The sequence below is a fragment of the Nomascus leucogenys genome, chromosome 14, assembly GCF_006542625.1.
Source record: "Nomascus leucogenys isolate Asia chromosome 14, Asia_NLE_v1, whole genome shotgun sequence".
Lineage (NCBI taxonomy): Eukaryota > Metazoa > Chordata > Mammalia > Primates > Hylobatidae > Nomascus > Nomascus leucogenys.
In genome coordinates, this window is record NC_044394.1 from 45,866,018 (window position 1) to 45,884,518 (window position 18,501).

The following is an 18,501-nucleotide window of genomic DNA, read 5'->3' on the forward strand; positions in this document are numbered from 1 at the left end:
GCAGCAGGCCAAGATCGCGCCACTGCACTCCACTTCAACCTCGGCAACAGAGCAAGACTCTATCTCAAAAAAACAGAAACAAAAACAAAACCTATGCTATCTGCAAGGCCATTTGCACAACGAATGGGTCAGATTACTCCATTCTTTGAATGGCCAAGGTGACAGCATTGTTTCAAAGAACTTCTGACTAGAGAGCTTCATGAATGTGCAGTATTTCTCATAAAGAGTTTAAAAAAAATCTTGAAAGCTAGAGGAAAAAAATCCTACCTATAGAGAGCAAAAATAGAATTATATCCAACTTCTCCCCAAAAACCATGCAAGCAAGAGTGGAGTGAAATACTTAAAGTAGTGAGAGAGAAAAAAACACCCCACCAACTAGAATTCTGTATCCTGTGAAATTATCCTTCAAAAGTAAAGGAGAATAAAGATTTTCTCAGACAAACAACAGGGAATTTGATGCCTTGTGAGAAATGTTAAAAGTTCTTTAGAGAGAATAAAATGACAAAAGTCAGAAACTTGGTTCTACATAAAGGAAGAGCATCAAAGGAGGAATAGGTGAAAGGAAAATAGAAACTCTTCATTTTTCTTGGTTGATCTAACAGGTAACAGCTTGTTCAAAATAGTAGTAGCAACAATGAACATGAAGAGTATAGTTTATATAAGTAAAATGAATGACAGCAAGGGACAAGAGGGAGGAATTAGGAATACTTTATTAATGCAAGGTACTCGCACTACCCAAGAAGCAAATACTGTTATTTCAAGTTGGCCTTGGATAGTTGTAAATGTGTACTGCAAGATCTAGGGTAACCACTAAGGAAAGTTTAAAAAAAAAAAAAAAAAGAGTATATGCCAAGAAAGGAGAGAATATGGAATCAAAAGGCAGAAAAAGTGGAAAACAAAAATAGGAACAAAGAACAAGGGCAGCAGATAACAGTAATGTTACGGCAGACATCAATTCAATTCTATCAAGAATCACTTTAAATGTCAAAGGTCTAAATACACGAATGGAAAGACGGATTGTCAGAAGGGGCAGATTTTGATTCTTGATCAAAAATCAAGTATATACTGTCTACAATAAACCCACTTTAAATATAAAAATGCATGTAGATTAAAAGTAAAGGAATGGAGAAAGTTATATCATGCTAACACGAATCAAAAGAGAGAGTAGCTATATTAATTTCAGACAGAGCTGACTTCAGAGCAAGGAAAATTAGCAAGGATATGGGAAGATAACATGATGATAAGGGGTCAATTTTCCTAGAAGACATATCCTTGTTTTTTGGGGTACAAACATGGCTCATTACAGCCTCGACCTCTCAGGCTCCAACAGTCCTCCTGTCTAAGCTTCCTTGTAGCTGAGACTACAGGCACGCACCACCATGCCTGGCTAATTTTGTAATTTTTCATAGAGACGAGGTCTCACCATGTTGCCTAGGTTGGATAACAATCTTTCATGAACAACAGAGCATCAAAAAAATATATGAGGCAAAAACTGACAGAACTGCAAGGAGAAATAGAGGAATCTAGTATTATAGGTTAGAGACATCAACACCCCTCTCAGAAACGGACAGATCTAGCAGGAGGAACATCAGTAAGGACACAGTTGAAAGTTACCACCACCATCAACCAACTGGTTATAATGAACACATTTAGACCATTTACACTTTAGGTGATTATGAATATGGCTGAGTTTAAATCTACTATCTTGTGTCTTATTTTCTATTTATTTTACCTGTTCCTTGTTCCTCTTTTCCTGCCTTCTTTTAGAATACAATCTTAAAATTTATTAATAAAAAAGTTTTTTTTTTTGAGATGGAGTCTTGCTCTGTCACCCAGGCTGGAGTGCAGTGGTACGATCTCGGCTCACTGCAAGCTCCGCCTCCCGGGTTCACGCCATTCTCCTGCCTCAGCCTCTCCGAGTAGCTGGGACTACAGGCGCCCGCCACCACGCCCGGCTAATTTTTTGCATTTTTAGTAGAGACGGGGTTTCACCGTGGTCTCGATCTCCTGACCTCGTGATCCGCCCGCCTCGGCCTCCCAAAGTGCTGGGATTACAAGCGTGAGCCACCGCGCCCAGCCAATAAAAAAGTTTTAAGATTGCATTTGTATCCTCTTTGTTGGCTTAATAGCTGTAACTGTGTTACTTCAGTGATTCCTTTAGGGTGAATTTTTAGTGCACATCTTTAACTTAAACAAATCTACCTTCATATGATACTACACGACTTCAAATATGTTAAGAACCGCATGACTACATATTTCCATTTCTCCCCTCTGCCTTTGTGCTATTATCATATATTTTACTTCTACATGTTGAAAACCACAATACATTATTTTTGCTTTAAGTGGTCAATTAGGTGTTAAAGATATCTAAATAAAAGGATATATGAAATCTTTTATGCATATAATAACCTACCTAGTTATCATTTCTGGTGTTCATTTATTTGCATAGAAGCAGGTTTCCATCTGTTACCATCTTTCTTCTGCATGAAGAACCTCCTTTAGCAACTCTTGTAAGGCAGGTCTGCTGATTCTTTCAGATTTTATGTCTGGAAAATCCTCCATTTGGCCTTCATTTTTGAAAGATATTTTCATTAGGTAAAGAATTCCAGGTTGGTAATGTCTCTCTTTCCATACTTTAAAGATGGTGTTTCCCTGTCTCTTACCTTGCGTTGTTTCCTACAAGAAAGCTGCTGTCATCTTTACTTTTGTTCCTCTGTACCTAATCTTCTCTTTCTTCCTCAGTTCTAAAATTTCCTCTTTATTGCTAGTTGAAATTTGATTGATAGTTACTGTATTTCTTGGGTCTCAGTAGTTGCCATCAATTCCGCTATTATTTCTTCAAAAAAACTTTTTTTTTTTTTCGAGACTTGCTCTGTCACCCAGGCTGGAGTGCAATGGCGTGGTCTCGGCTCACTGCAACCTCCACGTCCTGGGTTCAAGCGATTCTCCTGCCTCAGCCTCTGGAGTAGCTGGGGTTACAGGCGCCTGCCACCATGCCTGGCTAATTTTTGTATTTTTAGTAGAGACAGGGTTTCACCATGTTGGCCAGGCTGGTCTTGAACTGCTGACCTCATGATCCACCTGCCTCGGCCTCCCAAAGTGTTGGGATTACAGGCATGAGCCACTGCGCTCGGCCATTTCTTCAAATTGTTTTTTATACTTCCCTTCTCCAGGGACTCCAATTACATACATATTTGGCTCCCAAAGTTGTCCCATAGTTCTCTAATGCCCAATTTCTCCTACCATCTCTTCAGTCTTTTTCCTGTTTAAGTTGCTGTCTTCAAATTCTTTCATATCTTTTTCTGAGATGTCCGATCTGCTGTTAACCCCAGTGTTTTTCATGAGATATTGCAGTTTTCATCTCTAGAGGTTCAACTTGGTGTTTTGTATCTTCCTCCATGTTTTTCTCTCTAGCTTTCTGAACATATGGAATACAGTCATAATACCTGCTTTAATGTCCTTGTCTACTGATTGTCATTGTGCCATTCCTGGGTCAGTTTTGATGGACTAATTTTTCACTTCATTATGAGCTTATGTTCATGCTTCTTTGCATGCCTAGTGATTTTTTTTTTTTTTTTTTTTGAGACAGAGTTTCGCTCTTGTTGCCCATGCTGGAGTGCAATGGCATGATCTTGGCTCACCACAACCTCCACCTCCCTGGTTCAAGCGGTTCTCCTGCTTCAGCCTCCCAAGTAGCTGGGATTACAGGCATGTGCCACCACGCCAGGCTAATTTTTTTGTATTTTTAGTAGAGATGAGGTTTCTCCATGTGGGTCAGGCTGGTCTCAAACTCTTGACCTCAGGTGATCCGCCTGCCTCGGCCTCCCAAAGTGCTGGGATTACAGATGTGAGCCACCACACCTGGCTGCCTAGTGATTTATTAGATGCCAAGTATTGTATATTTTACTTTATTGGGTATATTTTTTGTATTCCTACATTCTTGAGCTTTGTTCTGGAACACAATTAAGTTACTTGGAAACAGTTGTGTTCCAGTTTGGTCTTGTTTTTAAGCTTTCTGAGTTTTTAAGCTTTCTGACCGGGGTAGTTTTTATGTAGAGTTAATTTTTCTACTACTAGGGCATCTTAGTTCTCTTCCAATGTCACCTAGATTACAAGGTTTTCCACTTTGACTGTTGATAACAGGCACTATTTTCCGCTCCAAACACTGTTCCCTCTAATTCTTTTGGGTAAGTTTCCTCACAGGCATGCACTGTTAGTGTGTAACTAAACATCTGATGGAAACTCTCTGTGGATCTTAGTTCTCCTGCTGTGCAACTCTCTCCTCAGAGGCATTCCCCCCTCTGAACTCTAGCCATTTCGACTGCCCAACTGCACCTCAACTCCAGGAGACCGCCAGGTCCTGATGGGGTAACCCTTCCTAGAACCACGGACTCTCCACAGATAGTAAGTACGGATAATTTTGTCTCCCCTCTCCAAAGGATCACTGTCCTTTATTGCTTAAAGTTCATTGTCTTTATATTTGTTAGTTATTTAAGGAAAGAAGGAAAACTAACAAGACAGATAACTTTTAGGAAATAACTACCTTACCCTAGCAAAATACCACACACAAAAAAAGGGGGCCCACCCACACCAGATAATGTCACAGGCTGAAAACTTTCACCATCCAGCCTAACATGGCCTGCTCCCTATCCCATGGTGCCATTAGGGTGCTCCTCCTACATCCAGAAGAAAGGCCTCAGCAAAGGTCCCGAGGACAGCGACAGGAGGAAACCTGGATCTCCATCCTCATCAGGCAGTAACGAGGCAGTGCCCCATCCCATACCAGCACCGTCAGAGGAAGCATGCTGAGAGATTTAAGTAACTCCCAGAGCTTCATAACATAACAGTGAAGATGTCCAGGATACAGCCAAAGTCACTCATCATAACAAGAACCAGGACACTGTAAACTTGAATGAGAAAAAACCTCAAGGGATGTCAACACTAAGATGACACAGATGTTGAAACTTTATGAGAATTTTTTTTTTTTTTTGGAGACAAGGTCTCACTCTGCCACCCAGGCTGGAGTGGCATGAACAAGGTTCACTGCAGCCTTAACCTCCTGCAATCAAATGATCCTCCCACTTCAGCCTCCTATGTAGCTGGGACTACAGGCACACACCACCATGTGTGTCTAACTTTTAAATTTACTTTTACTTTTTGTAGAGATGAAGTCTCACTTTGTTGCCTAGGCTGATCTCAAACTCCTGGGCTGAAGCAATCCTCCTGCCTCAGCCTCACAAAGTGCTGGGGTTATAGGCATGAGCCACCACACCCACCTGATACAAGGATTTTAAAGCAACCACCATAAAAATGCTTCAGTGAGCAATTATAAACACTCTTGAAGCCATTTAAAGAAAAACAGTCTCAGCAAATAGCCTCAGCAAAGAAAGAGAAGATATAAAAAATAAATCAAATGGAAATTTTAACTGAAATGTACAATGACAGCCAAAGTTAAAGTACTGCATGGATGGTTCAAGAGCAGAATGGAAAGGAAAGAGAAAATAACCAGCTATTCTGAAGATAAAACAATAGAAATTACCTAAACTGAGCAACACAGAGAAAACAGACTGGAAAAAAATAAACAGAGCCTCAGGGACTCACGGGACAATAGTAAAAGATTTAACATTTTGGTCATCAGTGTCCCAGAAAGAGGATGTGGGTGGGGCAGAAAGAGTATGCAAAGAAATAAAAAAATACATATTCCACAGAATGGGTAAAAACTTCTGTAAAGCATGTATCTGATAGGGGGGCTTATATCTAGAAACTATAAGGAACTCAATAATAATAAAAAATAACTTTTTAAATGGGCAAAGGCTCTGAATAAGACATTTCTCAAAAAAAATATACAAATGGCCAATCAGCACATGAAAAGATGTTCAACATCATCAGCCATCAGGGAAATACAGGTCAAAATTGCAATGGTATACAATTAATACACCATTTAACATTCCCAATAGTAGCCTACAACTTCCTTTTCCACCGTGGAAAACAGTTTGGAAGTTCCTCACAGTAGTCAAGTTACTTAACTGCTCTGTAAAATGAAGTTAATCATATTCACTTTGGATGAATGAGTTCATATATATTAGCTATAATTACTATAGCAATTATAATTGTGTACATTATTACTGATTGGGTCAAATTATTAACCCCGTCTCCCTAATTCATTTACTTTTGTTACTTAGGATGAATATTTAAAGTAGTCTTGAACTGAGATATGTATGTAAAGGTTCTATCACATTGGCATATAACATGTGCTCAATAAATGAAAGTATAATTATTTATTTCTAAAGAGTTTAAACTTTCCTCAGAACAAACAAAAGGCAAGGCAACACCCCAAGCTGTGAGGGGCTGCCTCTCCTAGGTGCGGGGCAGCACAGGAACTGGCTGCACAAGGCCAGAGAGGTTACATGGCGGCTCTCTTTAAATTAGACCACACAGAGCGCTTCATTCCCTGTGCAGTCTTCACATCTTCCCAGTCCAGTTTGATGTCTGGAACCTCATCTTCCGGCTCTGGATCCTTCCTCAAGGCCCCCCGGGGGGAGGCAACCACAATGGGCAGAGGGCCACATTCCTCCCGGATTTCCACAACATGGAGGCCCTTCTTGTCAGCCAGTTGTTGATGGGTTTCCTAGGCAAGACCAAATTCAGAACAGGTTAGGTCTGAAGTACATTTGCAACATAAAGAGCAGGAACTTCCAAAGGCCACAACAGTACAGCCTGGGGGAATTCAAAGGCCATTTCAGTGGATTTGGGTTAATGTGTTTTGTGGCTAAACTCTAATAACCTGTCATGGGTGGAGTCATTTCAGCCTCATCTGCTGCATCTGCCCACCCCAAACTTGGACAGAGGAAGGGCCTTGGCCTCTGGTCTCTTGCCTTCTAAACCCTCCTGATTATGCACCATGTTGTGCCAAACACTGAACTTGAATCTCACCAACCCCCTAGATCTAACTACCAATTTACAGTAAATATAGGGGAGATAAGACATTAAGGACCCTACAGGTATTTTTGTCAGCAACAGGCCAGGAAGCACTACAAAACAACCAACCTGGTTTCAACAAAAAATCGTAAGTGGGGGTGGGGGGGGGCCGAGATGAGGGGAACCTATTTAAAAGGCATAGCAAAAACATACATTAACCTGTTCTGCAACCTGATTCAAACACACTGTATAAAAAAAAAAATTTGTAATCTAACAAATGGAATTTGTTCATTTGTATGAACACTGATTGGATACTTGATGATACAAGTTACTGTTAACTTTTTAGGTATGATAATAGTATTACAGGGTATTTTTTAAAATCCTTATCTTTTCAAAGATACATACTAAAATATTTAGGGTTGAAATAAAATGTCTGAGATTTGGTTCAAAATAACTGTGGGTGGTACTAAGAAGCAAGACTGGTCATGAGCTGGGTAACAGGGCCATGGGGATTCATTGCAGAGGGAAGCCACAGAGATCTGGAAGCAGGCAGATTAGTTCAGTAGACTTTATTCATGGTACAATGACATACCTGCTATGTCAATCCCGTGATCCCAGGCCTTATGGCTGCCTTGCACTATTCTAATTATATATCTAATGCCTTGCAGTATGTTTGAAATTAGAAAAGAGATGAGCCATTTCATAAACAAAATAAAATAATTTATATTGGTGTATCTTTCAATCAAAGGCATATCACCTAAACTGGTGGCATCTTTTCCTTTTTGAGTGACATATTAAATAATGAAACCTTTTATAGCTGATGGCATTTTAGGAGAGATGACATATGGTAACTATATCAGAAGGTTTAAAAGACTAACAGAAAACAAAGATATCACATAAAAGAACAAGTCTAGGCCGGGCGCAGTACCTCACGCCTGTAATCCCAGCACTTTGGGAGGCCAAGGCGGGTGGATCACAAGGTCAGGAGTTCAAGACCAGCCTGACCAACATGGTGAAACCCCATCTCTATTAAAAATACAAAAATTAGCCGGGCATGGTGGCACGTGCCTGTAGTCCCAGCTACTCAGGAGGCTGAGGCAGGAGAATCGCTTGAACCCGTGAGGCGGAGGTTGCAGTGAGCTGAGATGGAGCCACTGCACTCCAAGCCTTGGTGACAGAGCGAGACTCCGTCTCAAAAAACAAAAACAAACAAACAAAAAACCAAAAACAGAACAAGTCTACTGGATCATAAATAAAACCTATCTAAAACCAACATCTTAATTAAACCTCTAATGTTTCAATTTACAAGTGCTCTGAAGGGTGTTTTAGACAGTAACACACACAAAAGCTGTTCAGAAAACAGAAGGCTTTTACCCAAAGCCTTCTTTTTCTTTTAATTTTCCTATTTTAAACAGAGACATGTAAAATTACTCCGTGGATCACTTTAACTAAAACCCACCACTGTAATCCTGAAAAGTCAGGAAGCCTGCCAAAGTCCTCAACTAACAGAGTTCAGCAAATGGAGCCTATTGAACCTGGTTGTCTTTTCTGTTCATCCACCTATGCTAAGGTCTACCCATCCTTTCATGAGACAGGCCAGCCCTGCTGGGCAGGTAGGGGAGCTGCCCAAGAACGGGGGCCCGGTGCAGTCACAGCCCCGCCCTCCATGGTGGGTGATTGGGAGCCGGGCCCAGGGTTCTCACCTATGAGGAAAAGTAACTTGGCATGTTAATGTTCATAGTTCCCTACCAATCCCCAGGCATCAGTCCGAACCACCTACACAGGTAACAGGGAACTGACTGTGCCTGCCCTGAGTGCAGAGGTGCCCTGGGTGCTTCATCCTAGCCCCAATTGAAAGGACTAAATTAGGAAATGGACTTTCTCTTTTGATTTTAATTTTCCATACTGTTGGAGCTTTAGAACAAGCAGGTGTTATTTTCATAATAACATGTAGATTGTAATTATCGGCTTTAAAAATGCTACTTAGAAAAACCCATGAAGTACTTTTTAAAAGGTAATTTTCATGAACTCGTCAGTGGATGTAACTAAACTGATGCAGTCACAGACAGCAAAGAATGCCCAACTCCTCAGGTGGCCCCAGGAAAGCATCTCCAGGAGGCCCCAGAGCATCGTAGCCCCAACACACACAACTGAAATACAAACTAGAACGTCTGTTTCAGACCCCGGGAAAGGATTACCTGTCTGGAGAGCCCACGGAAGAGGCCCTGGGTGAGGCTGAGCATATTAATGGACCCAGAGACCTTGGCATACATGTCTTTGATGCCAATGAGCCGGCAGATGGTGATGATGGCCCTGTGGCAGCGGAGGCCGTAACCTAGAAAAGGAGAAACCGGGTGAAACACAGCCCACTGAAACACAGCCCACTCGCCTGCAGTGGGAGGAGTCACCCTGCTGGCTTTCGCATGGCTTCAGGCTCTGTGCTTCGGCAAACTGGTTCATATTCTGGTATCACCACTTCCTAGTGAGCTGACCCTTGACAACTTACTTAACTTCCAAGATGACACTTACTCAAACAGGATACTACAAGGATTAAAAAGATGACATCTACAAATATCTTGAACACATTTTGAGGGCAAAAAAACAGGATTGTTATTGAGATTAATAAACATGCATGAAAATTCTTGGCACCCCAGACTCATTTAACTAAGGATGGAGGGACACATCTCTTCTCACCCTCCTTGACACTTCCGTTGCCCTGAGCAGAGGGTCCACTTCCTCCTCCTCGAGAAGCTCCTCCTTTTGTTTTGGTAACACATCCTGTCCTAGATTTCCTCCTAGCTGTTGGCCTGTCCTCCCCTCCTTGCTGGCCTCTAAATCTTGGGGGGTCTCCCCTCCAGCCACTTGCCCTACCCTTTACTGCCTGTAATTCCTTCTCCAGAGAGCTTTAAAAACACAAACCAAACACGTTGCTCCCCATTTAAAGATCCCTCCTTCCCACTGTTCTCGAGATTAAAATAAAGAACGCCATGACCTATTCAGAGCCTTCTGTGCCTGAGTCCTGCCCACCTCCCTGACCTCATCTACAGACACGCCACCTCCTGCTGGCTTCCTCACCTTAAGGACTGCACTTGAGATTCCTTCTACCTGGAATGTCCTCCCAGCTCTGCCCCCTTGGCTCCTTCTCACCTTCAAGGTCCCACTCAAATTGCTCCTCCTCAGACAGGCCTTCTGTGACCATGCTATTCAAGGTGGCATCCTTCCTTCTGCCTTCCTCCCTTCTACTCTAACACAGTACCCTGATTAGGGCACTCAAAGAAACCTGTTTATCCAATGCTTCCCCTGAGTGGAAGATGGCTCCCATAAGGACCAGGATATTGTTTGTTTACCACGGTGTCCCCAGAGCCTAGAGCAGTACCTGGCAAATGCAAGTGGAGTGAGGGAGCTGCAGGGCCCAAGTTTGGCCTTTAACATTCTTATTTGCCAGACATAAAACTCAGCACACACCTCTTCTGCTCCAAGGCAGAAGATCTACCCTGGAAGTTGGACATTACTGGCTTTCTAGTTTGACTTTTTATGGTCAAGAACTATTCCTTCTACTTGAAAGGGCCAATGAACTGTGGCCTCCATAATTATGCCAGAGCATGCAAGAACTTAAGAGGATAGCTAAAGACAGGTCACAATGGGGTCCTTTGTTCTTCCAGGTGGAGTTATGCAAACATAGAACAGGTGCCGCTGATGTGTGAACATAATGCACCCGTGTCTGGATGAGCACAGGCATGCACACACCTAGAGAGAGGTACACGTGGAAGGGGGTATCATGCAGATTCTGGAAGGAGCTGAGAGGCAGCCTCTACCCTGCCACTGCTCGCTGAATGACTGTGACAAGAAGGCCCCTCCCTAAAATACCTACTTGGCAGTGCTGCTGGTGAGCACCGAGCAGGTGTGTAATACACAGTACCTGGACCAGCACAGACACTGCATGAACACTGGCCACTGTGTGACACATACACAAACACCCACGTGACAGTGGTCATAGTCCAACGGTAATGATTTGACTATCTTCCAGGCAGAGACTGTGTCAAAAAATACTTGTTTAATAAATATGGCAAAGTTTTGCAGTGCTGTGTGTGGAACTGAATACTGTTCTATAGCCGAGGCAGAAGTGTTCCATGGTTAAATACATTTGGGCACACCACATCCTCCATTTCTCTTGGGAGATTCATATTCCATGGCAGTGCATTAAAGAATGCAACATTCACAAAGATGCAAAAACACTTTTGGTGCCTTTCCTTAATCCAGTTCTGCCATTTGGCATCCTTTATGGAGTAAAACCTTTTCTACCTCCTACATAACTAGTAACACATAGGCACATCGTTTAGGAAATGCTTATTTGTACATGTACAAAATGTCTATAAATGTGTATATATTTAGGAAACGTCTAAAAGTATTATATACTGTTTTAGCTTCAAAATCAGAATATTTAACCCCGATACACAGGTAATGGTCTAGATAATACAAAAAACTGAAAAATACAGCTTTGATTAGAAGACGGGAAAGATTTTAAAAGGTAGCTTCTTCAATTAAATTAAAATTACAGCAGTCATTTGAATAGGATTCCATTCCAAGATGGCTGAATAGGAACAGCTCCAGTCTGCAGCTCCCAGCGTGATCCACACAGAAGACAGGTGATTTTTGCATTTCCAGCTGAGGTACCTGGTTCATCTCACTGGGACTGGTTGGACAGTGGGTGCTGCCCATGGAGCAGGACAGGGCATCGCCTCACCCAGGAAGCACAAGTGGTCTGGGGATTTCCCTTTCCTAGCCAAGGGAAGCTGTGACAGACTGTACCGGGAAAACCGGGACACTGCCACCTAAATACTGCATTTTTCCAATGGTCGTAGCAAACGGCACACCAGGAGATTATATCCCGGGCCTGGCTCAGCAGGTCCCACGCCCATGGAATCTTGCTCACTGCTAGCGCAGCAGTCCAAGATCCAACTGTGAGGCAGCAGCCCTGGCTAGGGGAGGGGCGTCTGCCATTGCTGAGGCTTGAGTAGGTAAACAAAGCAGCCAGGAAGCTTCAACTGGGTGGAGCCCACCGCAGCTCAACGAGGCCCACCTGCCTCTGTAGACTCCACCTCTGTGGGCAGGGCATAGCTGAACAAAAGGCAGCAGAAACTTCTGCAGACTTAAACGTCCCTGTCTGACAGCTCTGAAGAGAGCAGTGGTTCTCCCAGCACGGTGTTTGAGCTCTGAGAATGGACAGACTGCCTCCTCAAGGAGGAGGTCCCTGACCCTCATGTAGCCTAACTGGGCGACACCTCCCAGTAGGGGCTGACTGACACCTCATACAGCTGGGTGCCCCTCTGAGACGAAGATTCCAGAGGAAGGATCAGGCAGCAATATTTGCTGTTCTGCAATATTTGCTGCTCTGCAGCCTCTACTGGTGATACCCAGGCAAACAGGGTCTGGAGTGGACCTCCAGCAAACTCCAACAGACCTGCAGCTGAGGGACCTGATTGTTAGAAGGAAAACTAACAAACAGAAAGGAATAGCATCAGCATCAACAAAATGGACATCCACACCAAAACCCCATCTGTAGGTTACCATCATCAAAGACCAAAGGTAGATAAAACCACAAAGATGGGGAGAAACCAGGGCAGAAAAGCTGAAAATTCTAAAAACCAGAGCACCTCTTCTCCACCAAAGGATCCCAGCTCCTCGCCAGCAGCAGAACAAAGCTGGACGGAGAATGACTTTGACAAGTTGGCAGAAGTAGACTTCAGAAGGTCGGTAATAACAAACTTCTCCGAGTTAAAGGATGATGTTCAAACCCCATCACAAGGAAGCTAAAAATCTTGAAAAAAGATTAGACAAATGGCTAACTAGAATAAACAGTGTAGAGAAGACTTTAAATGACCTGATGGAGCTGAAAACCATGGCAAGAGAACTACGTGATGCATGCACAAGCTTCAGTAGCCGATCAAGTGGAAAAAAGGGTATCAGTGATTGAAGATCAAATTAATGAAATGAAGCAAAAAGAGAAGTTCAGAGAAAAAAGAGCAAAAAAACAAACAAAGCCTGTAACAAATAGGGGACTATGTGAAAACACCAAATCTACATTTGATTGGTGTACCTGAAAGTGACAGGGAGAATGGAACCAAGTTGGAAAACACTCTTCAAGATATCATCCAGGAGAACTTCCCCAATCTAGCAAGGCAGGCCAACATTTATATTCAGGAAATACAGAGAACGCCACAAAGACACTCCTTGAGAAGAGCAACCCCAAGACACATAATTATCAGATTCACCAAGGTTGAAATGAAGGAAAAAATATCAAGCGCAGCCAGAGAGAAAGGTCAGGTTACCCACAAAGGGAAGCCCATCAGACTAACAGCGGATCTCTCAGCAGAAACTCTACAAGCCAGAAGAGAGTGGGGGCCAATATTCAACATTCTTAAAAGAATTTTCAACCCAGAATTTCATATCCAGCCAAACTAACCTTCATAAGTGAAGGAGAAATAAAATCCTTTACACACAAGCAAATGTTGAGAGATTTTGTCACTACCAGGCCTGCCTTACAAGAACTCCTGAAGGAAGCACTCAACACGGAAAGGAACAACCGGTACCAGCCACTGCAAAAACATGCCAAATTGTAAAGAACATCGATGCTAGGAAGAAACTGCATCAACTAATGGGCAAAATAACCAGTTAACATCATAATGACTGGATCAAATTCACACATAACAATATTAACCTTAAATGTAAATGGGCTAAATGCCCCAATTAAAAGACACAGACTGGCAAACTGGATGAAGAGTCAAGACCCAGTGTGCTGTATTCAGGAGACCCACCACACATGCAGAGACACACATAGGCTCAAAATAAAGGGATGAAGGAAGATCTACCAAGCAAATGGAAAGCAAAAAAACAGCAGGGGTTACAATCCTAGTAACCCCTGATAAAACAGACTTTAAACCAACAGAGATCAAAAGAGACAAAGAAGGCCATTACATAATGGTAAAGGCATCAATTCAACAAGAGCTAACTATCGTCAATATATACGCATCCAACACAGGAGCACCCAGATTCATAAAGCAAGTCCTTAGAGACCTACAAAGAGACTTAGACTCCCACACAATAATAGTGGGAAACTTTAACACCCCACTGTCCATATTAGACAGATCAACGACACAGAAGGTTAACAAGGATATCCAGGAAGCAGACCTAATAGACATCTACAGAACTCTCCAACCCAAATCAACAGAATATACACTCTTCTCAGCACCACATCGCACTTATTCCAAAGTTGACCACAAAGTTGGAAGTAAAGCACTCCTCAGCAAATGTAAGAGAACAGAAATCACAACAAACTGTCTCTCAGACCACAGTGCAATCAAACTAGAACTCAGGATTAAGAAACTCACTCAAAACCGCTCAACTACATGGAAACTGAACAACCTGCTCCTGAATGACTACTGGGTACATAACGAAATGAAGGCAGAAATACAGATGTTTTTTGAAACCAACGAGAACAAAGACACAACATACCAGAATCTCTGGGACACATTCAAAGCAGTATGTAGAGGGAAATTTATAGCACTAAATGCCCACAAGAGAAAGCAGGAAAGATCTAAAATCGACACCCTAACATCGTAATTAAAAGAACTAGAAAAGGAAGAGCAAACAAATTCAAAAGTTAGCAGAAGTCAAGAAATAACTAAGATCAGAGCAGAACTGAAGGAGACAGAGACACAAAAAAACCTTCAAAAAAACTAATGAATCCAGCAGCTCGTTTTTTGAAAAGATCAACAAAATTGATAGACCACTAGCAAGACTAATAAAGAAGAAAAGAGAGAAGAATCAAATAGACGCAATAAAAAATCACCACCGATCCCACAGAAATACAAACTACCATCAAAGAATACTATAAACACCTCTACACAAATAAACTAGAAAATCTAGAAGAAATGGATAAATTCCTGGACACATACACCCTCCCAAGACTAAACCAGGAAGAAGCTGAATCGCTGAATAGATCAATAACAGGCTCTGAAATTGAGGCAATAATTAATAGCCTACCAACCAAAAAAAGTCCAGGACCAGACAGATTCATAGCCAAATTCTACCAGAGGTACAAAGAAGAGCTGGTACCATTCCTTCTGAAACTATTCCAATCAATAGAAAAAGACGGAATTCTCCCTAACTCATTTTATGAGGCCAGCATCATCCTGATACCAAAGCCTGGCAGAGACACAACAAAAAAAGAGAATTTTAGACCAATATCCCTGATGAATATCGATGCAAAAATCCTCAATAAAATACTGAAAAAACAAATCCAGCAGCACATCAAAAAGCTTATCCACCACGATCAAGCCAGCTTTATCCCTGGGATGCAAGGCTGGTTCAACATATGCAAATCAATAAACATACTCCATCACATAAACAGAACCAAATGTCAAAACCACATGATTATCTCAATAGATGCAGAAAAGGCCTTCAACAAAATTCAACGGCCCTTCATGCTAAAAACTCTCAATACACTAGGTATTGATGGAATGCATCTCAAAATAATAAGAGCTATTTATGACAAACTCACAGCCAATATCATACTGAATGGGCAAAAACTGGAAGCTTTCCCTTTGAAAACTGGCACAAGACAGGGAAGCCCTCTTTCACCACTCCTATTCAACACAGTGTTGGAAGTCCTGGCCAGGGCAATCAGGCAAGAGAAAGAAATAAAGGGTATTCAATTAGGAAAAGAGGAAGTCAAAGTGTTCCTGTTTACAGATAATATGATTGCATATTTAGAAAACCCCATCGTCTCAGCCCAAAATCTCCTTAAGCTGATAAGTAACTTCAGCAAAGACTCAGGATACAAAATCAACGTGCAAAAATCATAAGCATTCTTATACACCAATAACAGACCAACAGAGAGCCAAATCATGAGTGAACTCCCATTCACAATTGCTACAAAGAGAATAAAATACCTACGAATCCAACTTACAAAAGACGTGAAGGACCTCTTCAAGGAGAACAAATCACTGCTCAATGAAATAAAAGAGGACACAAACAAATGGAAGAACATTCCATGCTCATGGATAGGAAGAATCAGTATCGTGAAAATGGCCATGCTGCCCAAGGTAATTTACAGACTCAATGCCATCCCCATCAAGCTAACAATGACTTTTTTCACAGAATTGGAAAAAACTACTTTAAAGTACATATGGAGCATATGGAACCAAAAAAGAGCCCGCATTGCCAAGACAATCCTAAGCCAAAAGAACAAAGCTGGAGGCATCACGCTACCTGACTTCAAACTATACTACAAGGCTACAGTAACCAAAACAGCATGGTACTGGTACCAAAACAGAGATATAGACCAATGGAATACAACAGAGGCCTCAGAAACACCACCACACATCTACAACCATCTGATCTTTGACAAACCTGACAACAACAAGAAATGGGGAAAGGATTCCCTATTTAATAAATGGTGCTGGGAAAACTGGCTAGCCATATGTAGAAAGGTGAAACTGGATCCCTTCCTTACACCTTATACAAAAATTAATTCAAGATGGATTAAAGACTTCAATGTTAGACCTAAAACCATAAAAACCCTAGAAGAAAACCTAGGCAATACCATTCAGGTCATAGGCATGGGCAAGAACTTCATGACTAAAACACCAAAAGCAATGGCAACAAAAGCCAAAACTGACAAATGGGATCTAATTAAACTAAAGAGCTTCTGCACGGCAAAAGAAACTACCATCAGAGTGAATAGGCAACCTACAGAATGGGAGAAAATTTTTATAATCTACTCATCTGACAAAAGGCTAATATCCAGAATCTACAAAGAACTTAAACAAATTTACAAGAAAAAAATCAAACTACTCCATCAAAAAGTGGGCAAAGGATAATGAACAGACACTTTTCAAAAGAAGACATTTATGCAGCCAACAGACACATGAAAAAATGCTCATCATCACTGGTTTTGCAAATCAAAATCACAATGAGATACCATCTCACACCAGTTAGAATGGCAATCATTAAAAAGTCAGGAAACAACAGGTGCTGGAGAGGATGTGGAGAAACAGGAAGGCTTTTACACTGTTGTTGGGGCTGTAAACTAGTTCAACCATTGTGGAAGACAGTGTGGCAATTCCTCAGGGATCTAGAACTAGAAATACCATTTGACCCAGCCATCCCATTACTGGGTATATACCCAAAGGATTATAAATCATGCTACTATAAAGACACATGCACACGTATGTTTACTGCAGCACTATTCACAATAGCAAAGACTTGGAACCAACCCAAATGTCCATCAATGATAGACTGGATTAAGAAAATGTGGTATATATACACCACGGAATACTATGCAGCCATAAAAACGGATGAGTTTCATGTCCTTTGTAGGGACATGGATGAAGCTGGAAATCATCATTCTGAGCAAACTATCGCAAGGACAGAAAACCAAACACCGCATGTTCTCACTCATAGGTGGGAACTGAACAATGAGAACACTTGGACACAGGGCGGGGAACATCACACACTGGGGCCTGTTGTGGGGTGGGGGCGGTGGGGGAGGGATAGCATTAGGAGATATTCCTAATGTAAATGATGAGTTAATGGGTTCAGCAAACCAACCTGGCACATGGATACCTACGTAACAAACCTGCACATTGGGCACATGCACCCTAGAACTTAAAGTATAATTAAAAAAAAAAAGAAAGAAAGAAAACATGAATATAATACATAAACATATGGGGACCTTGCCAGAGAAATAAAAATTATTATTATTATTATTATTATTTTGAGATGAGTCTCGCTCTTTTGCCCAGGCCGGATTGCAGTGGTGATACCTCGGCTCACTGCAAGCTCCACCTCCCAGGTTCATGCCATTCTCCTGCCTCAGCCTCCCAAGTAGCTGGGACTACAGGCACCCACCACCGCGTCTCTATTTTTAGTAGAGACGGGGTTTCACCATGTTAGCCAAGATGGTCTCAATCTCCTGACCTCGTGATCCGCCCACCTCGGCCTCCCAAAGTGCTGGAATTACAGGCGTGGGCCACCATGCCCAGCCAAAAATTATTTTTAAAATTAAAAAAAAAAGTTGTAGCAGTCATTCAAATATCATTTAAATGTGTCTAAACTATGCTGCCCAACATAAATATGATCCAAGCCATAAGCAGAAGCCATATACACAATTTTAAATGTTCTCATAGATGCATTTTGAAGTTTTTTTTAAAAAGTTTATTTAGTGATGTGTTTTATTAACCCAATATGTCCCAACATTATCATTTAAAATGTAATCAATACAATAATATTTTTGAGATATTTTATATTTTTTTTTGTACTTTGAATTCTGGTAAGTATTTGACAATTAGAGCACATCTCAATAGCCACATATTAAGTGCTCGATAGCCAGGCCGGCTAGTGACTAGTGGCTGCTGTATGGGACAGCACAGATCTAAACCTCGAAGCCCACTCAACACCTTTTCTAAGGACAAAACACATCATTTTTATCCAGCATTTAAATGATTAATTATGGCTTTAAAGCAGAAGGCAAGTTCTGGTGCATTAACACAACTGATTCTGTATTTGAGGGTTTTTTCCCGA

At 41.7% G+C, this 18,501-nt stretch overlaps 1 protein-coding gene across 4 annotated transcripts in view; it reads right to left on the reverse strand.

The window, feature by feature from the left end:
• Positions 1 to 6,263: 6,263 nt before the first annotated feature.
• Positions 6,264 to 18,501, reverse strand: part of MRPS5 (mitochondrial ribosomal protein S5) — a 36,151-nt gene continuing 23,913 nt past the window's right edge. For all 4 annotated transcript variants that reach the window (XM_003281024.4, XM_030827174.1, XM_030827175.1 and 1 more), the window contains 2 exons: positions 9,117 to 9,253; positions 6,264 to 6,628 (listed from right to left, as the gene is read on the reverse strand). In XM_003281024.4, the coding sequence (XP_003281072.1) occupies positions 6,404 to 6,628; positions 9,117 to 9,253 (362 nt within the window). In that variant the 3' untranslated portion in view covers positions 6,264 to 6,403. The remainder of the gene's footprint in view (positions 6,629 to 9,116; positions 9,254 to 18,501) is intronic.